The following is an 18,113-nucleotide window of genomic DNA, read 5'->3' on the forward strand; positions in this document are numbered from 1 at the left end:
GCAGGAGGATTGCTTGAGTCCAGCCTGGGCAACAGAGAGAGACCCCTGTCTCCAAAAAAAAAAAAGTAAAAAGTACTGAAAGCACAGATTAGAAAACATTATCTTCGAGGTTACTCAGAATTCGTGTATAATTTCCAGCTGCTACATTTTTACTTAAGGATTTTACTGGAGGTATTACGGACCATTTTTAGCAGCCTTAAAGGTGATATCTTGCCAACTGTGTAAATAAGTGTTGGGAGGAAGGAGGGACATGTCTATATCTTAGTTATGCATAAGAGTAAAAGCCCCAATGAGACAAAGGGCTATTAAAGCACTGTTTGTTCTTTTTTGTGTGTGTGAACAATGGTTCATTATTTAAATTTAACACAGAGCTCAAGTTAGTGGTAGCATTTAAAGGTTCGTTAATAACAAGTCTAATAAAAAATGTTACAAATAGACCTTCAATTAAGCTGTGTTGATTAATTTAATACTTATTACTTCAGTCTGTAAAGATTTCATTAAGTGGAGTCTCTGGCTGTCTCTTGACAGTTGTTTTTGTGTCCCTAAATTATACTCTAGGATTACTTAGCATATCATTTTTTACAAATCATCGCTATACAATAAAAGTGACAAGTTGTTCAGAAGTTGCACTGAAACTCTCCCATAAATGTTCGTCTAAGGTGATTTATAATATTCGGGCATTTAATGTTAAATATAAAGATTGCTTGATTGTTCCATAAATTAAACCCCTAAACATATCAAGATGACGGTTTAAAATTGAAAACATACCGCACAGCCACTTGACTTTTCAAAAAGTAGTTGTCCTGTGTTATGAATCCCTTCCTTTTAACTTTCTTTTAATTGCAGAATCTGAACAAGAGTTTTCATTTTCATAGACTTTCTTGATTTATAATCCTGAGGTTGACCTCAATAACTCAGGGAGCTATAGATTAAGTCGGGCCTGGAAAGTCCTGGAATCGTGGCCCAGCCTGAAGGCTACACGGACAACAGATGTGTTCTGTAGATGTCTGATCAAGCCAAGCGCAGGGAAGAAGGAAAGTGACTATAGACTTACATGGACACAAAATCTGGCCTCTTTTAGCACTGTTTTCTTATTTAAATAGGATTGGATTTCTGTCTCCCAGTGCTTCAGAACATTGGGATTTTCATAGTTTTCCATTAGAGCTTTTCTTGTTTATATACTGTTCCTTCTGAATGCATTCTCAGTCAGATCATCTTTCTTTATTACATTCCATGTCCAAGAATCTTACAGGAGGAAATGACTCTAACTGCCACTTTAGTTTCAGTTTTTGTGTTAGCCAGGGGGCTTTTCATTCCATATATGCAAACTGACAGTTCATAAACTGACACTTGGTGCACAGAAAAAAGGCTGCTGCCCACCAATTAAAATGTAAGGACTTTGTGCTACTGTCTTCTTTACATTAGAGAATAAGAATTGGTAGCAACTTGCCCTGAGACCTGTGGCGCTCTCCTGATGTCTTAGTGAAAGCTAATAGTTTCCATTCATCATCAACATTTATCTGATAGGTACGGTTCTCTGTTCCTGGCGCGGAATAAAAAAATAAACTTCTAGTGTCTTAGAATTACATTAATTATAAATGATCTTTTTCTGTAATTTGCAACTCCAGACGAGAGGTCTGTGGTGGAGCTGTTCTATTTGGGGACAGAGGAGTGGGGAGTTTGGAGAAAATGTATATTATCTCCGAAGGACCGTGAAGAGCAACACAACACAACTCTTTCTGCTAAAAGTCCTGTCAAACACTACATGATGTATCTCTAGATCTAAATCTATAGATTGTGCCCATCACTTGTAATGAATGCCAGCTTTGTGATGGAGGAGTTAACCCTTCATAGTCTTCAACATCAAATTCTATGTTCAGGTGCAGGGGCAGGCTGCAGACTTCTAAAAAATTAAGCAAATGTTCTACCGGTGTTTAAGACTGGCTGGTATGAAAATCATGCCCATATATGCTTTTCTGGGTACATGGCATCAGTGGTTTGCTAGAGTCAGCTCGCATTGGCTTTGGAGAGCCAATTGTTCTTGTTAAACACGGCCATTATTAAAAATGAAATAAATTATCTTAAGGTAATTGATGCTCAAAATTCATCACTTCCTAATGATGTTTACTATGGTCTCTGATTTTGAGATTATTTACACCCATTGTGTGGGCATGATGCCAACACTGTGGACTGGTGAGTACTATGCAGCTCTCTCCAGTTCCATGTTCGGTGACATCATGCTGGTAGCTGAAAATCTGCCATGGTGGGAGTATGTGTACCATGAATTTCATAAAACAGAGTTTTTCTCCCAGGAGAGTAGCATATACCACCTCATCTAGAATATGTAAATATATCTTTGGGCAGAGTTGTAGCATCTTGACTACTATACCTGGACATGGTTGGGTTTTATCTAGTTGCAAATCGCTGTATCAGCCCTTTGGGGAAGCGTTGAAGCTTGCCAAATACTGCTCCTTGAAATGAGCTGAGAGTCATCTATTAAACATAAAGGAAGCTTTTTGTTTCATCGGGTGTTGGTTCTTGCTCCACCCTTCACAGCCTCATTACACGCCATTAGTGTTTGAGAAAAATCTTAGCTTTAAGAGTGTCAGAGTTTTTAAAACTTTTTCAACGACCCTCTATGCCTACTGGATCTGATTATTTGAAACTAATATATCCTCAGGTTGATACTTTTATGTCACCTTATGTTATCTCTTTTTGTTGTTGTTGTTAAGCAACATAGGGGAATACAGTAAGCTTTTAAAATTAGTCTCTTCCTTTTCTCTTTATTCTTTTAAGGAGATATATAGGGTGTGATTTCCTTAGCAGTGTTGCTTTTAAATAGCTTAATCAGAACGAGTATGTGCATATACCTGTCTTAGAACAGTTTGGAAAATGTTCAAATGTGGCAGGCCAGTACAGGTCAAAAGTACAAAGCAGGAGTGTGTCTGTGTGTGTTAAGTTTTTGTTTCTATTTTGTGGTTCAGGTAACAAAAAGAGCAGACTAAGGGTAAAGGATATTAGATATTGAGAGTCTAGCTTTCTAAATAAATACCCTACCATCCTACCCCCGACCCCCACTCCAACACATACTATTTCTACCTCTGCAGGTGGTCTGTGATTTTTGGTTAAATATGAGGAGGGCCAAATGGCTGGGCCCCCATTTTAAAAACTGTACCAGTGGAAATGATGGTACCTTGCATAGGTATTTTTAGTCATTGGCATATACAGACAACATGGTTTTCTGTTTCACACATGGAATGGGAGTCACAAAAATGATTCAATTATTGATAAACAGCTCTAGGAAAGAATGTTGTGAGTCATAGGAATCACTGTTCTGTTTATAAATTATGGAGCATTATGAAGTGCACAAGCTGCCTTCATGCAAGTTTTCAATCACAAATTTCAATCTATAAGGCATCAAATAACAAATGTAAAGTGTTTCATGTTCGTATTAATTTCTCCTTGTACATCCTATATCTTCTTTTGTGCGTAAAGAGCTCCTGTTGCCTTAATTAAAATGGCTTTGTGTCTAAGAAACCTGAGTGTGCTTACAAAACAGATAAACATGACTTGCGCATGTAATCGTTCTGCCTGCACAGTGCAGGGCAGAGGGAGGGCAAGGATCTCAAGTCTTGGCCATTCCAACTTCACACTGGTAAGGGATTTCTGAGAATTCTGCAATTATATGAAGTTGTCACTGAACAGGGAACGAAGTATGTACTTTAGAAGGAAGGAGATGTGTTGATTAACATTTTAAATGTGTTTGTTCTTAAAGGAAAGCAGCATTTGAGTGACGTGTTTTTACCTTAGTTTTCATCTCCAAATTGAAATAACCGGCAAGATAATAAAATCCCATATTCTTATATATTAAGAATTTAAAATTATCAGTTCCAGGGTTCCCCTTCCCCCTCCCCCCAGCCCTAGAGTAAGTGCAGTTTGATATTGCTTTGCTGCAAAATTTAAACTGTTATTGTTTGAACCGAAGGTCCTTACAAGTGGCCTCATCGTACATGTTTCAGATTGTGTCTTGCTCTTGTCCGTATGCCATAGCTGAGGACCTATCACCATGGATAGCTAAAGCACAAGTAGTGTTGCTGTATTTCCATTACAACTCAATCCTCCAGTTACATTTAAAATGATTACCTGGGGCCTGGCAGCATTGTTTTATTCAGTTTTGGAAGAGGAAATAGATGATTTAGTTTGAAACTCTGTTTGGTGGAAATCAGATACACTGCTGTATTTTCCTTTTTTAGACTATGACTGTTTTCAGACCACAACGAGCAAGATCAGATTTTAACACTAAATGTTGTCGTTTGGATTGCACGTCTTAAGCTTGTGAGAGTCTGACAAACACGAGTTGTTGCTGTCCTTACCTGTACGTACTAACTGTGTGTCTGTACCGTGTTTCTCGTTTAGCCTTGCCAAACTGAAGCCCGAGAAGAGATGAACAACAAACCCGATTCAAAAATGTCTTGAACAGCACATATTGCACAGTTGTTTTTTTTTTTTTTCAAACAAACAATAAATTTACTTTTAATGAATTCTTAGTGGCTGTTGACGAATTTTGTTTACGACATCAGCAGTTTTGATGGTTTAGTAATTTTCGTTATTAATCAATTTGGAACTTTTTGATCTTGATTTCAGGCTTGGGGCATTAAATTACTGCCTGAAAAGGCAGAGACACGTTTTTTTTCCCCCCATCATTTTTTTTTATTAGCCCCTTTTCATGGTGGAAGACCATGGTCCTAGCTGCTGGCGTATTCAGAAATCTTCAGCATACACCAATTGGATGTTAGAATCGGAGCTTTCAAGATGATGTAAAGAACCACCACCAGTGTGGTTTTGTTGTGTGACCCTGTGGCGTGGGGGACACAAGCAGGTTGTCACAGGTGTGACTCGGGGCAGAAGCAAGGAGCCGTGTGGGTAGAACTAGTCTCCCATCAGGGGTAAGATGCGATGGGGCAAATCGATGACCAGAATGGGACAGTAAGAAGGGCTTTTTTATGAGTTACAGAGTTTAGACAAAAAACGGATGAGTGGGTGGTTAGGAAAACCAATTTCCATGCTCAGGGGTGGCTGAACCAGCAGGTTCTTCCAGTGTGAAAAAGTGGAGCTACTTTGGCCCACAGTAGTCTGGAGGTTTTGCTGAGACCACATGATGTGAGAGCACTTACTCTTTCATACATGTTTCTGGAAGGAGTCTGCCCGGCCAAGAGTTCTAATCAGAGCTCCAAATACTAGTGCAGATGGATCTCAGACAGTCCTTGCTTTAGAATGAAGCCTTGTAAGGAGCCTTCATTCATGACCCCTTCATTATTCACAGCCCCTCCGGATTTTAGACAACGTCTGTATTTAGTTAGCTCTATCTCCTGAAAATGTTAGGATTGCATCGAAATTACAAATAAAGGTGAAGGTGAAAAGGAAACCCATTTGATAAAGGGTGTTATGGAATCGAGTCGGGTGCCTGGGAGAAGGGTTTAACTGCTTTGTTTTGAGAGGATTTTGCATTGCCCCCTCGCCGCCCACCCAACCACGAGAAAGGAAATCCTCACCTGTGTGCTGGGAGGGAGGCACGCGGAACAGTGTTTGTTTGCTCATGTCAGAAATATCAGGATTTGGGGTTTTTTATGACTCAGGCCTGACTGCCGCGGGGATTAATGTAAGCGCTCTCACATTGGTAAAATTAAGCAGCGCCCCGTGCAATCTGCTGCTGATTTAAGGAAGGCAGTTAAAATAAGCCTCTCTAAATGAAACACAGGAGCAATTCTTGGTAACGAGAAGAAAGAGTTTGCAAAGGGAGATTTTGACATGATTCTGTTTGTTTTCTTGTTTGTCACCTGGACAGAGAACAGCTCTGTTATATAATTATACATCCTGGGTGGGTTTCCTTATTCCTCATTCGGAGCAAGTTCTGAATTTGTAAATTCCCTGGGATTTAATGTATGCTGCTTTTAATTTGAATTGAAACAGAGGTTCTTGTTTTTAACACAGGAAAATAAGTGTCAGACTGACCTGTTAGCAAAGACAAGTTCTAGGCTAGCCGATAATCAGATCCTTCAAGCATTCCTCTTTTCCTTGTTAGCAGTTCTAAATAGAGAACCTCTGACATCTGCAGCATCCGCGGCGCTCAGGCTGACTGCAGAGGAAGCCCGGCGAGGCGCGAAGCATGACGGCTGGGCCCCTCTCAGACCTTTCCTGACGTTCTCTAACGTTTCTTTTCCCTAGACCTGCGGCGTGAATATAGAACGCAAGTGTCAAGGATGACACCTACTTTACAGTCTCTGTAAAGCAAACCTTTCCGTAAAAGCAATTTTTGACAGTTCTGAGATGCTAAGTCAATTTCAATTCCAGACTGTGTAGAAAATGGAATCTTTTTTTTTCTTTCTGCAATTGATGTGAAAATTGAAGCCTAGTGACTATTCACTTTCTAATAATACAAGGTAAATAAATACCATCACACCATTGAAAAATGTACTGGAAGACAGGCTCGGCTAATGATGTGCACCACAACATAGATTGCAAATTTCCTTTCTGAATGTTTTTATTTGTTGCCATTAGAGGCTCTGTATCCTTTGCATTGCATAAAATAGGTCAAGTGCATGTTATTTCTAAATGTATTTTTATCTAGCCACGAATTATTCTATAAGGGTAATTATTTTATTCTTACAAACAGCCTTTTCAAGAATTCATTGGGGGAGTGTCCTCTTACATAATTGAACGTTGGATGGTTTTCTTCTCACCCATGTTTGATAATAGCCGATTTAGAAACAAAAGACTAAAATGAGATTAGGTTTCAGATCATAGTGAAATAACCATGTCACCTGTTAACCTTTCCGTTTGTTTTTTTTTTTTTTTTGATGGTTGAGTCCCCCGTCGAGGTTAGCCCCCCAGAGAGGTCTGACCCTCTCTCCCCTCTTCCAGGACATCGCTCCAGCAACTCTGTCTTGCTCTCTGCCGCGCCAGCTGTGACTGCCCTTTTCCACTGGGTCATTCACGTCATCCTATGCCGTGCCGTTATTTCCTCCCTCTTAGAGAAAAATCTCCCTCAGCCCTGCCTGCCCTCTCCTGCCTGTCACAGCAAACTCTTCGATAAACTTATATTTGCTCTCTCCATCCTCCCCTTCTCTCTGGAACTCTCCTCAATTAATCCTTCATCCCTTTCCACAAAGCCTGCTCTTGTGCAGGTCACCAGTGGCATTGGTCACCATTGGGTGGTGCATGTCCGCTCTCGTCCCTCTGGTTCTGCCAGAGCACCTGGCATGTCGATCATTGCTCTCCGCTGAGGTCACCTTTGCTGGGTCTCTTCCCCCTTTCCCACCCCATCTATTGGGTCTCCTTTGCTAACCTGTGCCACTCTCCCTCCTCCAGGTACTGGAGTGCCCTGGGTCTCTGTCCTCCATCCTCTTCTCTCTTTCTCTTCTCAGGAACACAGAATTTTGCTATTCTCAGGAAACACCCTTTGTGCTCTAAATGCAGTCTATAGGCAGATGGCTCCCAAATTCCCATCTCCTGCCTGGGCATCTTCCTTGACCTCTCAATTCGTGTTTGTATGTAGATCAAGCCACCTTCTGGACACGTTCATGCAAATGTTGACCAGACAGCTGACACTTTACTTGCTCCCAACTCACTTCCGTACTTCCTCCCCCGCCAGAACGGCTCCTGGGAGCCTTCCCCTTCTCAGATCGGCAACTCTGGCTTTTCAGCTGGTTCGATCCAAGACCTTGGAGGAATCCTTGACTCCTGTTTTTTTTTTTCCTTATACCCTACATTCAACTTATGAATGCACAAAAGCAAACACCCACCGGCTCTGTCTTCAGCACACAGCTGCAGTCCTTGCCCTTCCAAGTCACTCAGAGGAAAAGCAAAACCCTCAGTCACCCACAGGCCCTGCGGGACCTGCCAGCTCTCTCGCCTTGCTCCTTCCCCCCTGCGCCTTCCCCCCTGCCTTGGCCAGCTTCGCTCCACTTCCCTGAGCCTGTTGGGTCCAGCAGAGCCTTTGTTCTTGCTCCTTCTCCCTGAATATTCTCTGCTCAGATGCCTACAGGCTCCTCGCACTCCTTTAGCCTCTTTATTCACGTGTCCACTTTTCAGGGAGGGGGTCTATACAGAATTGCAAACTGCTCTCCCTCCCACCTGCACGTTGCCTGTCCCACGCTTTGGCATCGTTTGTCTCATTTGCACTCGCTTCAATTTGACGTACAATCTATGCCACTCACATGGTTTCATTGTAGGTGCTCAGTATGTGTGACAGATGTCGGTTGCCCAACCCCCTTCCGTGGCCGGTCTTGGGAGGCAGCACCGCGTCTCTGTCTGGTCTAGCGGGAAGTGCACAACGTGACAGCACCTCGGAGCAGCCCCCAACACACCGCCCACGAAAGCTGGTGTAGATGTTCCCTGGGCCCCATGGTCCTTAGGTTTCCCATGCTAAATCACAAGGTCTACACCTCTGGCCCTGAAAGGGTGGTCCTCAGACGAGGAATGTGGCAGGACGTGGGAGCCTGTCAAGTGCAGAATCTGAGGCCCCACCCTAGGATCTGCTGATGTCAGCATCTGCGGTTGGACCGTCCTGGGGACTCCTGTTCACGCTGCAGGATGAGAGCACCACCCCACCCCGCTCCCAGGGCTCGCCCGTGAGGTTGAACTCCGCTGCCCGCAGCAACAGCTAGGGGGCGCTCCTCACGCCTTTCCTTCCCGCTCTGATGCTTCTGCATTCCCCTCAGATGTTCCTCCCCCCAGCCCACTGCCCTGAATCCTTGGCTCAGGGTCTGCTTCTGGTGAAACCTAGACTAAGATGACAAGTGTGTGTTGAACGAATGAATAGATACATTAAAGCTCCAGAGTAAATGAGAGATGGTGCATGGGAGAAATTTCTGTTGGGGTAATGCTGTAATTTATGACAAGTGTTCATACGAGGGCATCTTTGGGCAGAGACGTCACTGCCAGTCTCTGCTTTAGGTGTGCATGTACCTGCGACTAAAGAGTCCCTGAATGAGCAGCCTTTTCCTGCTCCATAGATCTGCCTTATACTCTCGGTTTGTTGTTGAAGTTATCATTTTCCCGCCGTGAGCAGCCATACGGGATTTAAGTGTCCCCTGTTACAATCAGACTCACAGGAGAGAGGATGTGATTGCCAAGTTAGATCCTTCGTGTTGGGCGATTCCCAACTTTCAGGCTGAGGGTTGTATTGTTGAGGGGTGACAGATTCAAGCAAGGAGTTAATGACAGAATTACCCTGTCCAAGTCTTCCTAAGCCTCAGAGCATCAGGGTCCAGGAGATGGTGGGAGATTCTGTCCCTAAAAGCCAGAACCTTGGTTTTGCTCCTCGCAAGCTTCGTGGGCAGCTGATGAGTTAGTTGGTGAAAGGCCCCCTCCTTTCTGAAGGCCACGGCCGGGGACAGCTCACAGACAACCTCTGCCTCGCCAAGAGGGGACCCTCTAGGGCCTTCTCTGTCTTCCTACTGCCTGGTCTCCATGCCCTCAGTGGAGGCACCTGGGGCCCAGCCCACTCCGGGAGCCTGGAATCTTCCTGACTGCACTCTTAAATGAGGTATGGTGTGACGGGGCGATGACCACCTCACCTCCCTGGTTTCTCCTTCTGTGACATCCATAGTAAGTGTATTGTAACTTCCATTTCTTTTGTAATGAAAATATCATCATCTCTCTCTTTGTTATGTAATAATTTGAGTCTTTTTTTTTTAACCAGGAAGTAAAGCCATAACTTTAGATTCTCTGTTCACACAAAGAAACAGACTTCGAAATGAGCTGAGCTGATGGAAACCAACTCTAAAACATCCCTATGTGCTATGTTAAGGTTCCCCCATTTCCACTCTTGCAGTTAGTTAGAGGGTTATTCATTATTCCTTGGCCCACATTTCTGACTCTGTTGGGTGACATGCTGGTCATTGTGACCAGCATTCCTCATGTCACCCGCTCTGCCCAGGACTACGGCAAGCAGTTAGCATTCACTGTGTGTTGATACTACTGGACAGTCTGCTAAGAATATTATTTTCAAGAACCCATTTAATCCTCATAACAACCCTAAAAAGTGCTAACATCAGCCCTATTTTATGGATAAACTAAAACATAAAGGTTCAAGGAGGTGAAACAACTTGCCAAGGTCACACGATGATCGAGTGGGAGGGCCACACTGAATTGGAACACTGGCCAACTTCCAAGGCTGTGTCCCTAACCATGTAGATGGTGCACGATCTGAGCCTTCCTGCCCCTTTGGGTGGGTTTTGCTGCCCCCAAAACCCATGTGGGAGCCAAGATGGCTGTGAAATTGATCCTGTATCATGGCACTGCTATTGTGTGTGCTGTGAAAAAACAGATTCTTGTTGCTAGCTTGGAAATGTGGAAGTTGGTATCTTTTGAACCTGAGTTTTAAGTGTTGCTCCTACTTGATTTCTATAGCTTTCTCCATCTATGGTCCTTTCTCTCCCCCAAATAATTCTTAAGGATTTTATTGCTAATTAGGAACTTGCCAACTGCCACGTCCCTCCCCGCTTAGCTGACTCTCAGATCTGTCTGTACTGTGTGTGATGACAATGTCCCCTGCTTCAAAACACTAATGAGGATGATTAAAGAAAAAAATGCTAGCTTCCCTCCAGCTCGTTTCTTTCATGATGGCCTCATGGTCCTGTAAATGCTCTGACTCCTTTCCTGTTTTTACGCCTCCTTTTCCCCTTCCTGACTGCACACCTTCTTGTACATCAGATATTGCTCCATGGCTGCTGTCTCTTTTATTTTCTCCTATTAAGTAATTTTGAGGTCATTCTTTTCCTTGGGATATGTCAGTGGTCTTTGCTTCCTGTACTCATCCTTTCTGTGTGGCCCTGTCCGTGCCGCCCAGGTGACAAAATTGCCTGATCATTGGCTTTTTTGTGGGCACCACAGCTCACCTCTTAGGGGTCTACTGTTGGGAGGCTGTTTGCGCCCAGGGTCACCTGCCTCGCACCTGTCTGGGAGCCTTAAAACCTGGCTTTTGTGAATTTCCACTAACTGCTGATTGCAGGAATTTATCTAATTCCTGCTTTCATAACAAATTTTAGTCCTTAGGAAAGCATCCCAAGTTTAATTCCTAGAATTTCAGGTTCCTTTTCTTTCCCTTTTTGAAAAAAAATGTTATCTCATTTTAAGGTATAGTGCTAAAAACATTTTTTAAATTAAGATAATGATAATATCTCTTTAATTTATTCCAGCTTGATTCTGGAATAGTTTTAAGAAAGTAAACTTTAACTGTAGACAGGAACTCTAATGGGATGGAAATTGTCCTTTTATGTTCTTTCTGGGGCAGAGCAACAGCCAGTTGCATGCTGTCACTTGGAGCATGGTGGCAAAGCAGTGATGGTCACTTAACGCTGAACACTCTGCTGCCACCTGAGTTGTCGTAGCCACACCAGGGAAAGGCAATTGCCCTAAAACAAACCTGGTTTGATGTGTCTCCACGTTCAGGTAAGTATGTTTGCAAAGGAGCAGTAAACGTCCTGATGGGGCAATCTTATTTCAGCACTTAATGATGAGTATACCATTAAAGATTAACTTTTACTGCTCTTTTGCAAATTGGCGGCTGTGAGCTGCAGATCTGGGGTCAAGGCAGTCGTCAGCTTGCGACATGTTGCCCGATTCCCTAGATAGGTGCTTCTGGCGCCTCGTGGGGGGCTGGCTGTGGGCGCCTGGCTCTGGCGGCCTCCCCCGGGGAGCAGCTCCGCCTCTCAACACACCCAGCCCCTGCTCTGTCCCTCCACGCCAGCTGCAGCAGTCCGTGACTCTGAAACCTGCTCAGCAGATCGACGCATCCGCATAAAATTTTACATGCCTTGCGCAAAAAATAAATTACCTGGGCTGTAAAATAAATTCTGAGCATTTTCTTACTCACCTGGCAAAAATTGTTTCTAATGGTGAGCAGGTGGATTTTTTTTTTTTTTTTTAAATCTACGCCTGTCTATGGAGCGGGTCTGATGTTTTTAGTAATTGCCAGGTAAAACCACTCGCTTTGTACATTCAACAGATCTTTACTGGAGCTCCTGCTGTGTCCCAGGCATGAGGCCAGGTGTGGGGGACGCAGTGGTGGTTACCACCGAGAGATGACAGTCACTGAGCAAGTAGGTGCTGCTCCCGTGGGCCTCGTGAAAGGGGAAGAGGAAGTTGTGAGAACTTCCAGCCGGTGGGCCTGGCCCAGAATAGGAGGCAGAGTGTGGCTCCCTCCAGAAAGTGTCTTTAAACTGAGATGCAAAAGGTGTTTCGAGTTCTCTCACTGATCCTTCAGTGTTTGGGGAAAAGCATGTTTTGCATCTGTGAGATTCAAAATTTTTTGATTTCATCTGTAATAAGAAAATACATTCTACCTTGGAACCAACCCAGTGTGCACATACATGCACAAACATCTAAGATGAACATTTCGCAGTGTAAGCAATACCGGCCCTTCCCAACATGCTACCCTCTGGCATATTTCAGTGGGAAGCAGCGTATTGTGGCTTCTACGAGCCTGGACTCTAAAGTGACGTGTCCTGAGTTCAGGCGCCAGCCCTGTGCTCGCCAGCCTTGTCTACTGAGCCAGTCGATTAACCTCTCTCTGTGATTTGCTTTTCTCAGTCGCGAAGTACGGATAATGGTACCTACCTCGCAGGGTGGTTGCGAAGCTAAAACGAGTTAATATATGCGAAGCGTGTTAGAACTCCTCCTGGTACAAAGTAAGTACTGCGTAGGTATTAGCTGCTGTTGTGGGTACTGTTGTTCTGTAATTTATTTTACAAAAGTGTTAGGTGAGCCCCACCAAATCCTTTTTAGATCTTTAATGGGTTCTAATGCACAATTTGAAAAAGACTGTTGAGGTAGTGGAAATCCTCTAGGATTGAAAGGGTCAGGGTGGGAACCTGGAGGCAGTGGGCAGGCAGGGTGACCTCTCCCAAGCAACTCTGGACATGGCGTGGCCCTTCTAAGGACAGCAAGTAGCCATTCGAGAGAATGGCTTGATAGCATTTACGACATTTAGAAAAGTAAAAGGTTCCTCTCACCAGAGTGTGTAGAGTGAACTAAGGGGCTGGACCAGTGTGATGTGGGAACTGTTAGGCAGTGGTTGCAAAGATCATGGCCAGAGATGGAGGTGGCCTTGGGGACAGGTAGCATCTAGGTGGCTTGGTTGTCTGGTTAGATGTAGAAAATGAAGGAAAAAGAACCGTGGAGAGAATTTGCACGGTTTTGGCCTCACGGCCGGATGGGTGGTCACACTGAGTAGCAAACACTGGAAGAGGGTCCTATTTGGAGGACATGTGACATGTTGAATCTGACATGTCTGTGATATGTCCGTGTGGAGGGTGGGTGAGGGGAGGGGCTGTCACTGCAGAGATTTGGAAGACACGGGAGGTGCCAGTGGAAACCCTGGCAGCGTGAGTGGAGGGGCTCGTGTGGGCAGAGCGTGTGCAGGGAACGAGTAGCAGAAGGCGGCCAGGGAGGGTTCTGAGGCCCCTTCCAATGTCAGGAAAGCTCGGGGCAGGGGTCGGGTGGAGGAAGAACATGTTGGTAACCGAGGAGAGGAAGAAAACCAGAAGAGTAAGGTCATTAAAGCCCTTACAAGCAATTTGTGTTTTGTATTAGTGAGAATGACGTAGTCAGCAGTGTTTCTGCTGAGAGGTCAAAGGTCCTCATGGTCTTGGCTGCCCATTGCTGTGTGATGTACTTGCGTGTTTCTGTGTGATGCCAGTGCAGACAGAATCTGGTGCGAAAGTCTCTTCCAGGTGAAAGACATCACACATTAATTCCTGTTTTAAGAAGCAAAGCTTCCCCCCCAACACTCTGTGTAACACACAGACAAAACCTGTGCCAGATTTCCACGTTTTTTTTTTTTTTTTTGAGCCGTAGAAATGACATTTTAACTGACACATTAATCTTAATTGCAGATTTTTACAAAGGACTGTAGAATTTAGAATGTGAGGAATTAATTTTTAAGTAAACAATTATACCAGCATACAACTTGGAGGAAAAATAAATTTAGTGATTGATTTTGCTGACTGTGGGATCACTTTTTAACTTCAGCAGTCAGAGAATTCATCATTCACTGTCTCTGGTGTTGTCTTGCACGTTGGCAGTTGTGGCCCTGCCAAGCACCTGGCCTTCCTGGAGGTAGCTGTGTTTTAAGGATCCTGAGGGCATTGGCTACTGTCACTTAGCTTCCTAGTCCCCACCTTCCCTCATGCTTACAGAGCAAGAAAAGTATTTAAGTGAGATGAACAGCATCTTTCTTCAAAGTACCAGCTTTAAAACTACCTTTTTTGAAAGCCTTTTTTTTTTTAAGAAAAAATACTGTGGCATTTAACCATTCTGAGGCATCATCAGAAGTCCTCACTCCACACTTGCATACATTTTCAGACCATGTTTTCCCAGGGCCTATTGTCAAGATTCATAAATGCTTCCATTTCCGGGGCTTAAAAAAACAATTGTAATAAACTGATTTTCAGATATCCTTGTTTTGCAGGGCAGTGGGGTCCATCTTTCATGTTCTGTCCAAAGGGATATGTTCTTGGTATGTTCAAACTATTAATGCAAAGTTTTTATTTTTACATGCATTTTTAATTTTATGAGTCATTCTATGTATTATGTACTTTACGGTCATTGCATTCAAAGACATTTTAACTAGATTTATTTCTGGAAAAGTATATCCCAGGAAACTGTAGAATTATATGTATTTCCTGCTGTGAACAATTTTGATTTCTTTTATATTTTCAGTAATGAAACATTATAAACTGAGCCTTATTTTTAAAAAGGTAGAACATGGAACTATGTAGCTATTGTTTGGTTAATAGATACCATTACAATCTTTAAATGGGTTGCCATTAAGATTTTTAGATCTACCTTCTCAATTTTAATAAGCAATTAGAAAAATGAATATGATATTTTCCCTACAGAACTCTGGTTTTGGAAAGGTCTCATAGTCAAATTATTTTTATCCATATGGGTCTTATATCATTTATTCTCAAAGTTCTCTGCTTCACTCTTCAAGTAGACGCCTGTTGATTTGTTTGGCAAAATGCCTATTTTTCTTGTGAGATGGACAAGATAGAATTTTCCTACTATTTCCATTTAGTCTGGTCAGCAAAGGAAGAGGACCTCTCCTTTTAGAAGTGTCTTCCACTGTTGTCTATGCCCACAGCTGGTGGGTAGCTGTCTAATTAGAGAGAAAGCACTTATTAACAGCCAGCATAATAGAAAGCGCAAGAAGTTGTCTCTGCTCACCAACTGGAGAGTACCCAAATAGCATCAGAAACAATAGGGAGAAAATGAAAATCACTTCTGACTCATAGATTGTTGTTTTCCTCTTGTTTTCAACACTGAAAGTCTCCGTCAGCTGGAATGACGCCGTGGCCTGGGCAGTTGGGGCTGCGTTTGCGTGTTTATTTTCAGTGGTCTCCACTGGTTCTGCTCTCACCCCCCCCCCCCAATGGAAGGCTGTTGGCTCCACCCTGCCCCATGTTGGCCACCGTGGGTTGACTTTGAGGATGACGATCAGTTTTTGGGAACTGTTAAGACCGAATCAGCGAGGTGTTGATCTGAAGACGGGAGCATTTACAAAGACGTTGCAAAGAATATGTTCTCTTCTTCTCCCGTTGGGATGCCGAATATATGAAAGGCAATGCTCCTTCCTGTCTCCATAACTAGATCTGTGCGAAGTTGCTTTGATCGTGGCACAGACTGAAATAGCTGTGGCTTAAACAAGCCAGGGTGCACTTTTCCCTCATTTAAAAGAAGTCTGGAGATTGGAAGTCCCAAGATCATGTGGTGGCCCCGGTGTTATCAATGTATCTATCGACAGTGTTTTCCACGTCACTGTCTCCTTTTCATTCAACCATCCTTACATTGTATTTTATTGTTGCTGTTATTTTAAATCATGGTAAAATATACATAAGACATTTACCATCTTAACCATTTTTAAGTGCAGTCGGTGGCATTATTGGCATTCGTGTCATTGTGCCAACCCTCAGCACTACCCAGAACTCTTTCACCTTGCAGAACTGATTCTCTGAACCCCTTAAACATGAACCCCCCCATTTCCCTCTTCCCCCACCCCTGGCAATGACCACTTTACTTTCTGTCTCTATGAAGCTGACTACTGCCTCATATAAGTGGAATCATGCGGTATTTGTCTTTTTGTCACTGGTTGATTTTACTTCTTATAATGTCCTCAAGGTTCGTCTGTGTTGTAGCATGTGTCGGAATTTCCTTCCTTTTAAGGCTGGATGATAATTCCATTGTGTCTGTACATTTTGTTTTGTTTATCCATTCATCTGCCGACAGACACGGCAGCTAAGTCAGCCTCTTTCTGAAGATCTTTTCCAGAAGTTCCAGTCATTAATTTCTATGAGCCAGGAATTAAGAATAACAGTGATAATAGTTAATATTTATTGAGTGCTCATATGTGCTAACACACAGTGATGAATAATTCATTTCTTCCTCACAATAAACATGTGAGAATGGTTTCATTTTACCGAAGAGGAATTTGAGGCTCAGAGAGGTTAAACGGGCTGCCCGATGCAGCTGAGTTGCATGACTTTGTGTCGCATGGCTAGTAAGAGGGGAAGCAGGCATTTGAACCCAGGATTCTGGCTCTGGAGTGCGCGTGCGTGCGTGCTGTTACTAGTGCCTTTTGCTCTTGTTTTCAAGGGAGGCTGGGGAATGTAGTTTGATCTCAAGGAGTCGTATTTCCTTTCTCAACCAAATCAGGGTTCCACAAGTAAGGAGAAAGAGGAGAATGGATATTGGGTAGCAACTTGCCGCACCTGCTGTGGGGTGTGTGCCCTGGGGACTGCCTCTCCACGTCACTGTTCTGAAGCCAGGTGGCCTCGGGCCTCTGAAATCCCAGCTGCTTCATTGCTCTGGGCCACTGTCCACTCTCACTTGGTTGTGCTGGCCAAGACTAACCAGCACTGGCCAGACCATTTTGGTTTAACCACAAAGAATGGGAGTAGACCACAAATGATGGAAATGGTCATGATCTTCCAAACCGAGGTAGCCTAGCCTAGTTCCTTGGACACTGAGGAGGGGGTGAATGTACAGATACTCTTCCTAGAAAATAGCATTTATTATTTATCAAGTGATGATTTCTGCCAACAGTGTGCTACATGTTTTAAAACATGATTACATTGGACCTTTGCTACTGTTTTGTATTGATAGTATTTTTATTATCATTTGATAGTGCCAATTATCACATGTCAAATGACTCGTGTCTTTCTGATTTTGGAGGTAAGCTCTTTATCACAGTGTTCTAGTGTTGATTGTACTGACTTTGGTGTCTTTTTAATCTTCTGTTTTTTGTTTTTTAAGAGATGGGTTTCGCCATGTTGCCCAGGCTAGTCTCCCCCTCCTGGGCTTTTAAGTGATCCTTCTGGGATTATAGATGTGTGTACGCCATGGCACCTGGCTCTCTTCTGGTTTTGACAGATACATCCCAAAAGTATTCTTGTTCCAGCGTGCTAGACCTTGTCTCCTGAGACTTAGATGCTCATCTGCATTCAACCCTGCCCATCTCAGTAGAAAGAAACTATCTTCTTTAGTGTGTAGGAAGGAGTCCTGATGTACGTGGAGCTTTGGGGTGAAGATGGATTTATCTACCACTGTCCTTTCCATCCTCTTATTTTTATCCTTTGTAAATAATGAAGGTAACATAGTGAACTTAGTTGTTTGTCCTAAACCCAAGCCAAGTGGTTCTCAACCCCCAGGGTTTTGTTTCCCCAGGAGACGTTTGTTAGTGTCTGGTGACTTTCTTGGTTGTCACAAGTCGGGAAGAGGAGCTCCTGGAATCTAGTGGCTACAGGCTATAGATGTTCCTAAACATCCTGTGACGCATCAGAGAACCCTCCACGACAAAAGATCACCTGGCCCCAAATCTCAGTAATGCTGAGGGTGACCGACTCGGCCCAATCTCAGTTGCCCTGGTTGACTTGGAATTGAAAGGTCGGTCTTCAGATAAGTTACCCCATTGCTCTGGCATTTTAATGTCTGTTTATTTTCATGACCCTCCATCAGCAGCATGTACTGATGGTTACTCTGTTGAGAAACATCACACCTTGCATTTTGGTAGATTTCAATCGTTCAAGTTACGTTCCTATGTTCGAGTATTT

The 18,113-nt window shown here is 43.5% G+C and overlaps 1 protein-coding gene across 17 annotated transcripts in view; it reads left to right on the forward strand.

Moving 5' to 3' along the window:
- PARD3 (par-3 family cell polarity regulator) overlaps positions 1–18,113 on the forward strand; it is a 568,085-nt gene that overhangs the window by 392,332 nt on the left and 157,640 nt on the right. For 2 of the 17 annotated variants that reach the window (XM_045535801.1, XM_045535808.1), the window contains one exon: positions 4,417–4,541. The exons of the other annotated variants lie outside the window; for them this stretch is intronic. In XM_045535801.1, coding sequence (XP_045391757.1) covers positions 4,417–4,447 — 31 coding nt within the window. In that variant the 3' untranslated portion in view covers positions 4,448–4,541. Of the gene's footprint in view, positions 1–4,416; positions 4,542–18,113 lie in introns of those variants that run through there. 17 annotated transcript variants of the gene reach the window in all.

Source organism: Lemur catta, chromosome 1 (assembly GCF_020740605.2).
Source record: "Lemur catta isolate mLemCat1 chromosome 1, mLemCat1.pri, whole genome shotgun sequence".
NCBI classification, from domain to species: Eukaryota; Metazoa; Chordata; class Mammalia; order Primates; family Lemuridae; genus Lemur; species Lemur catta.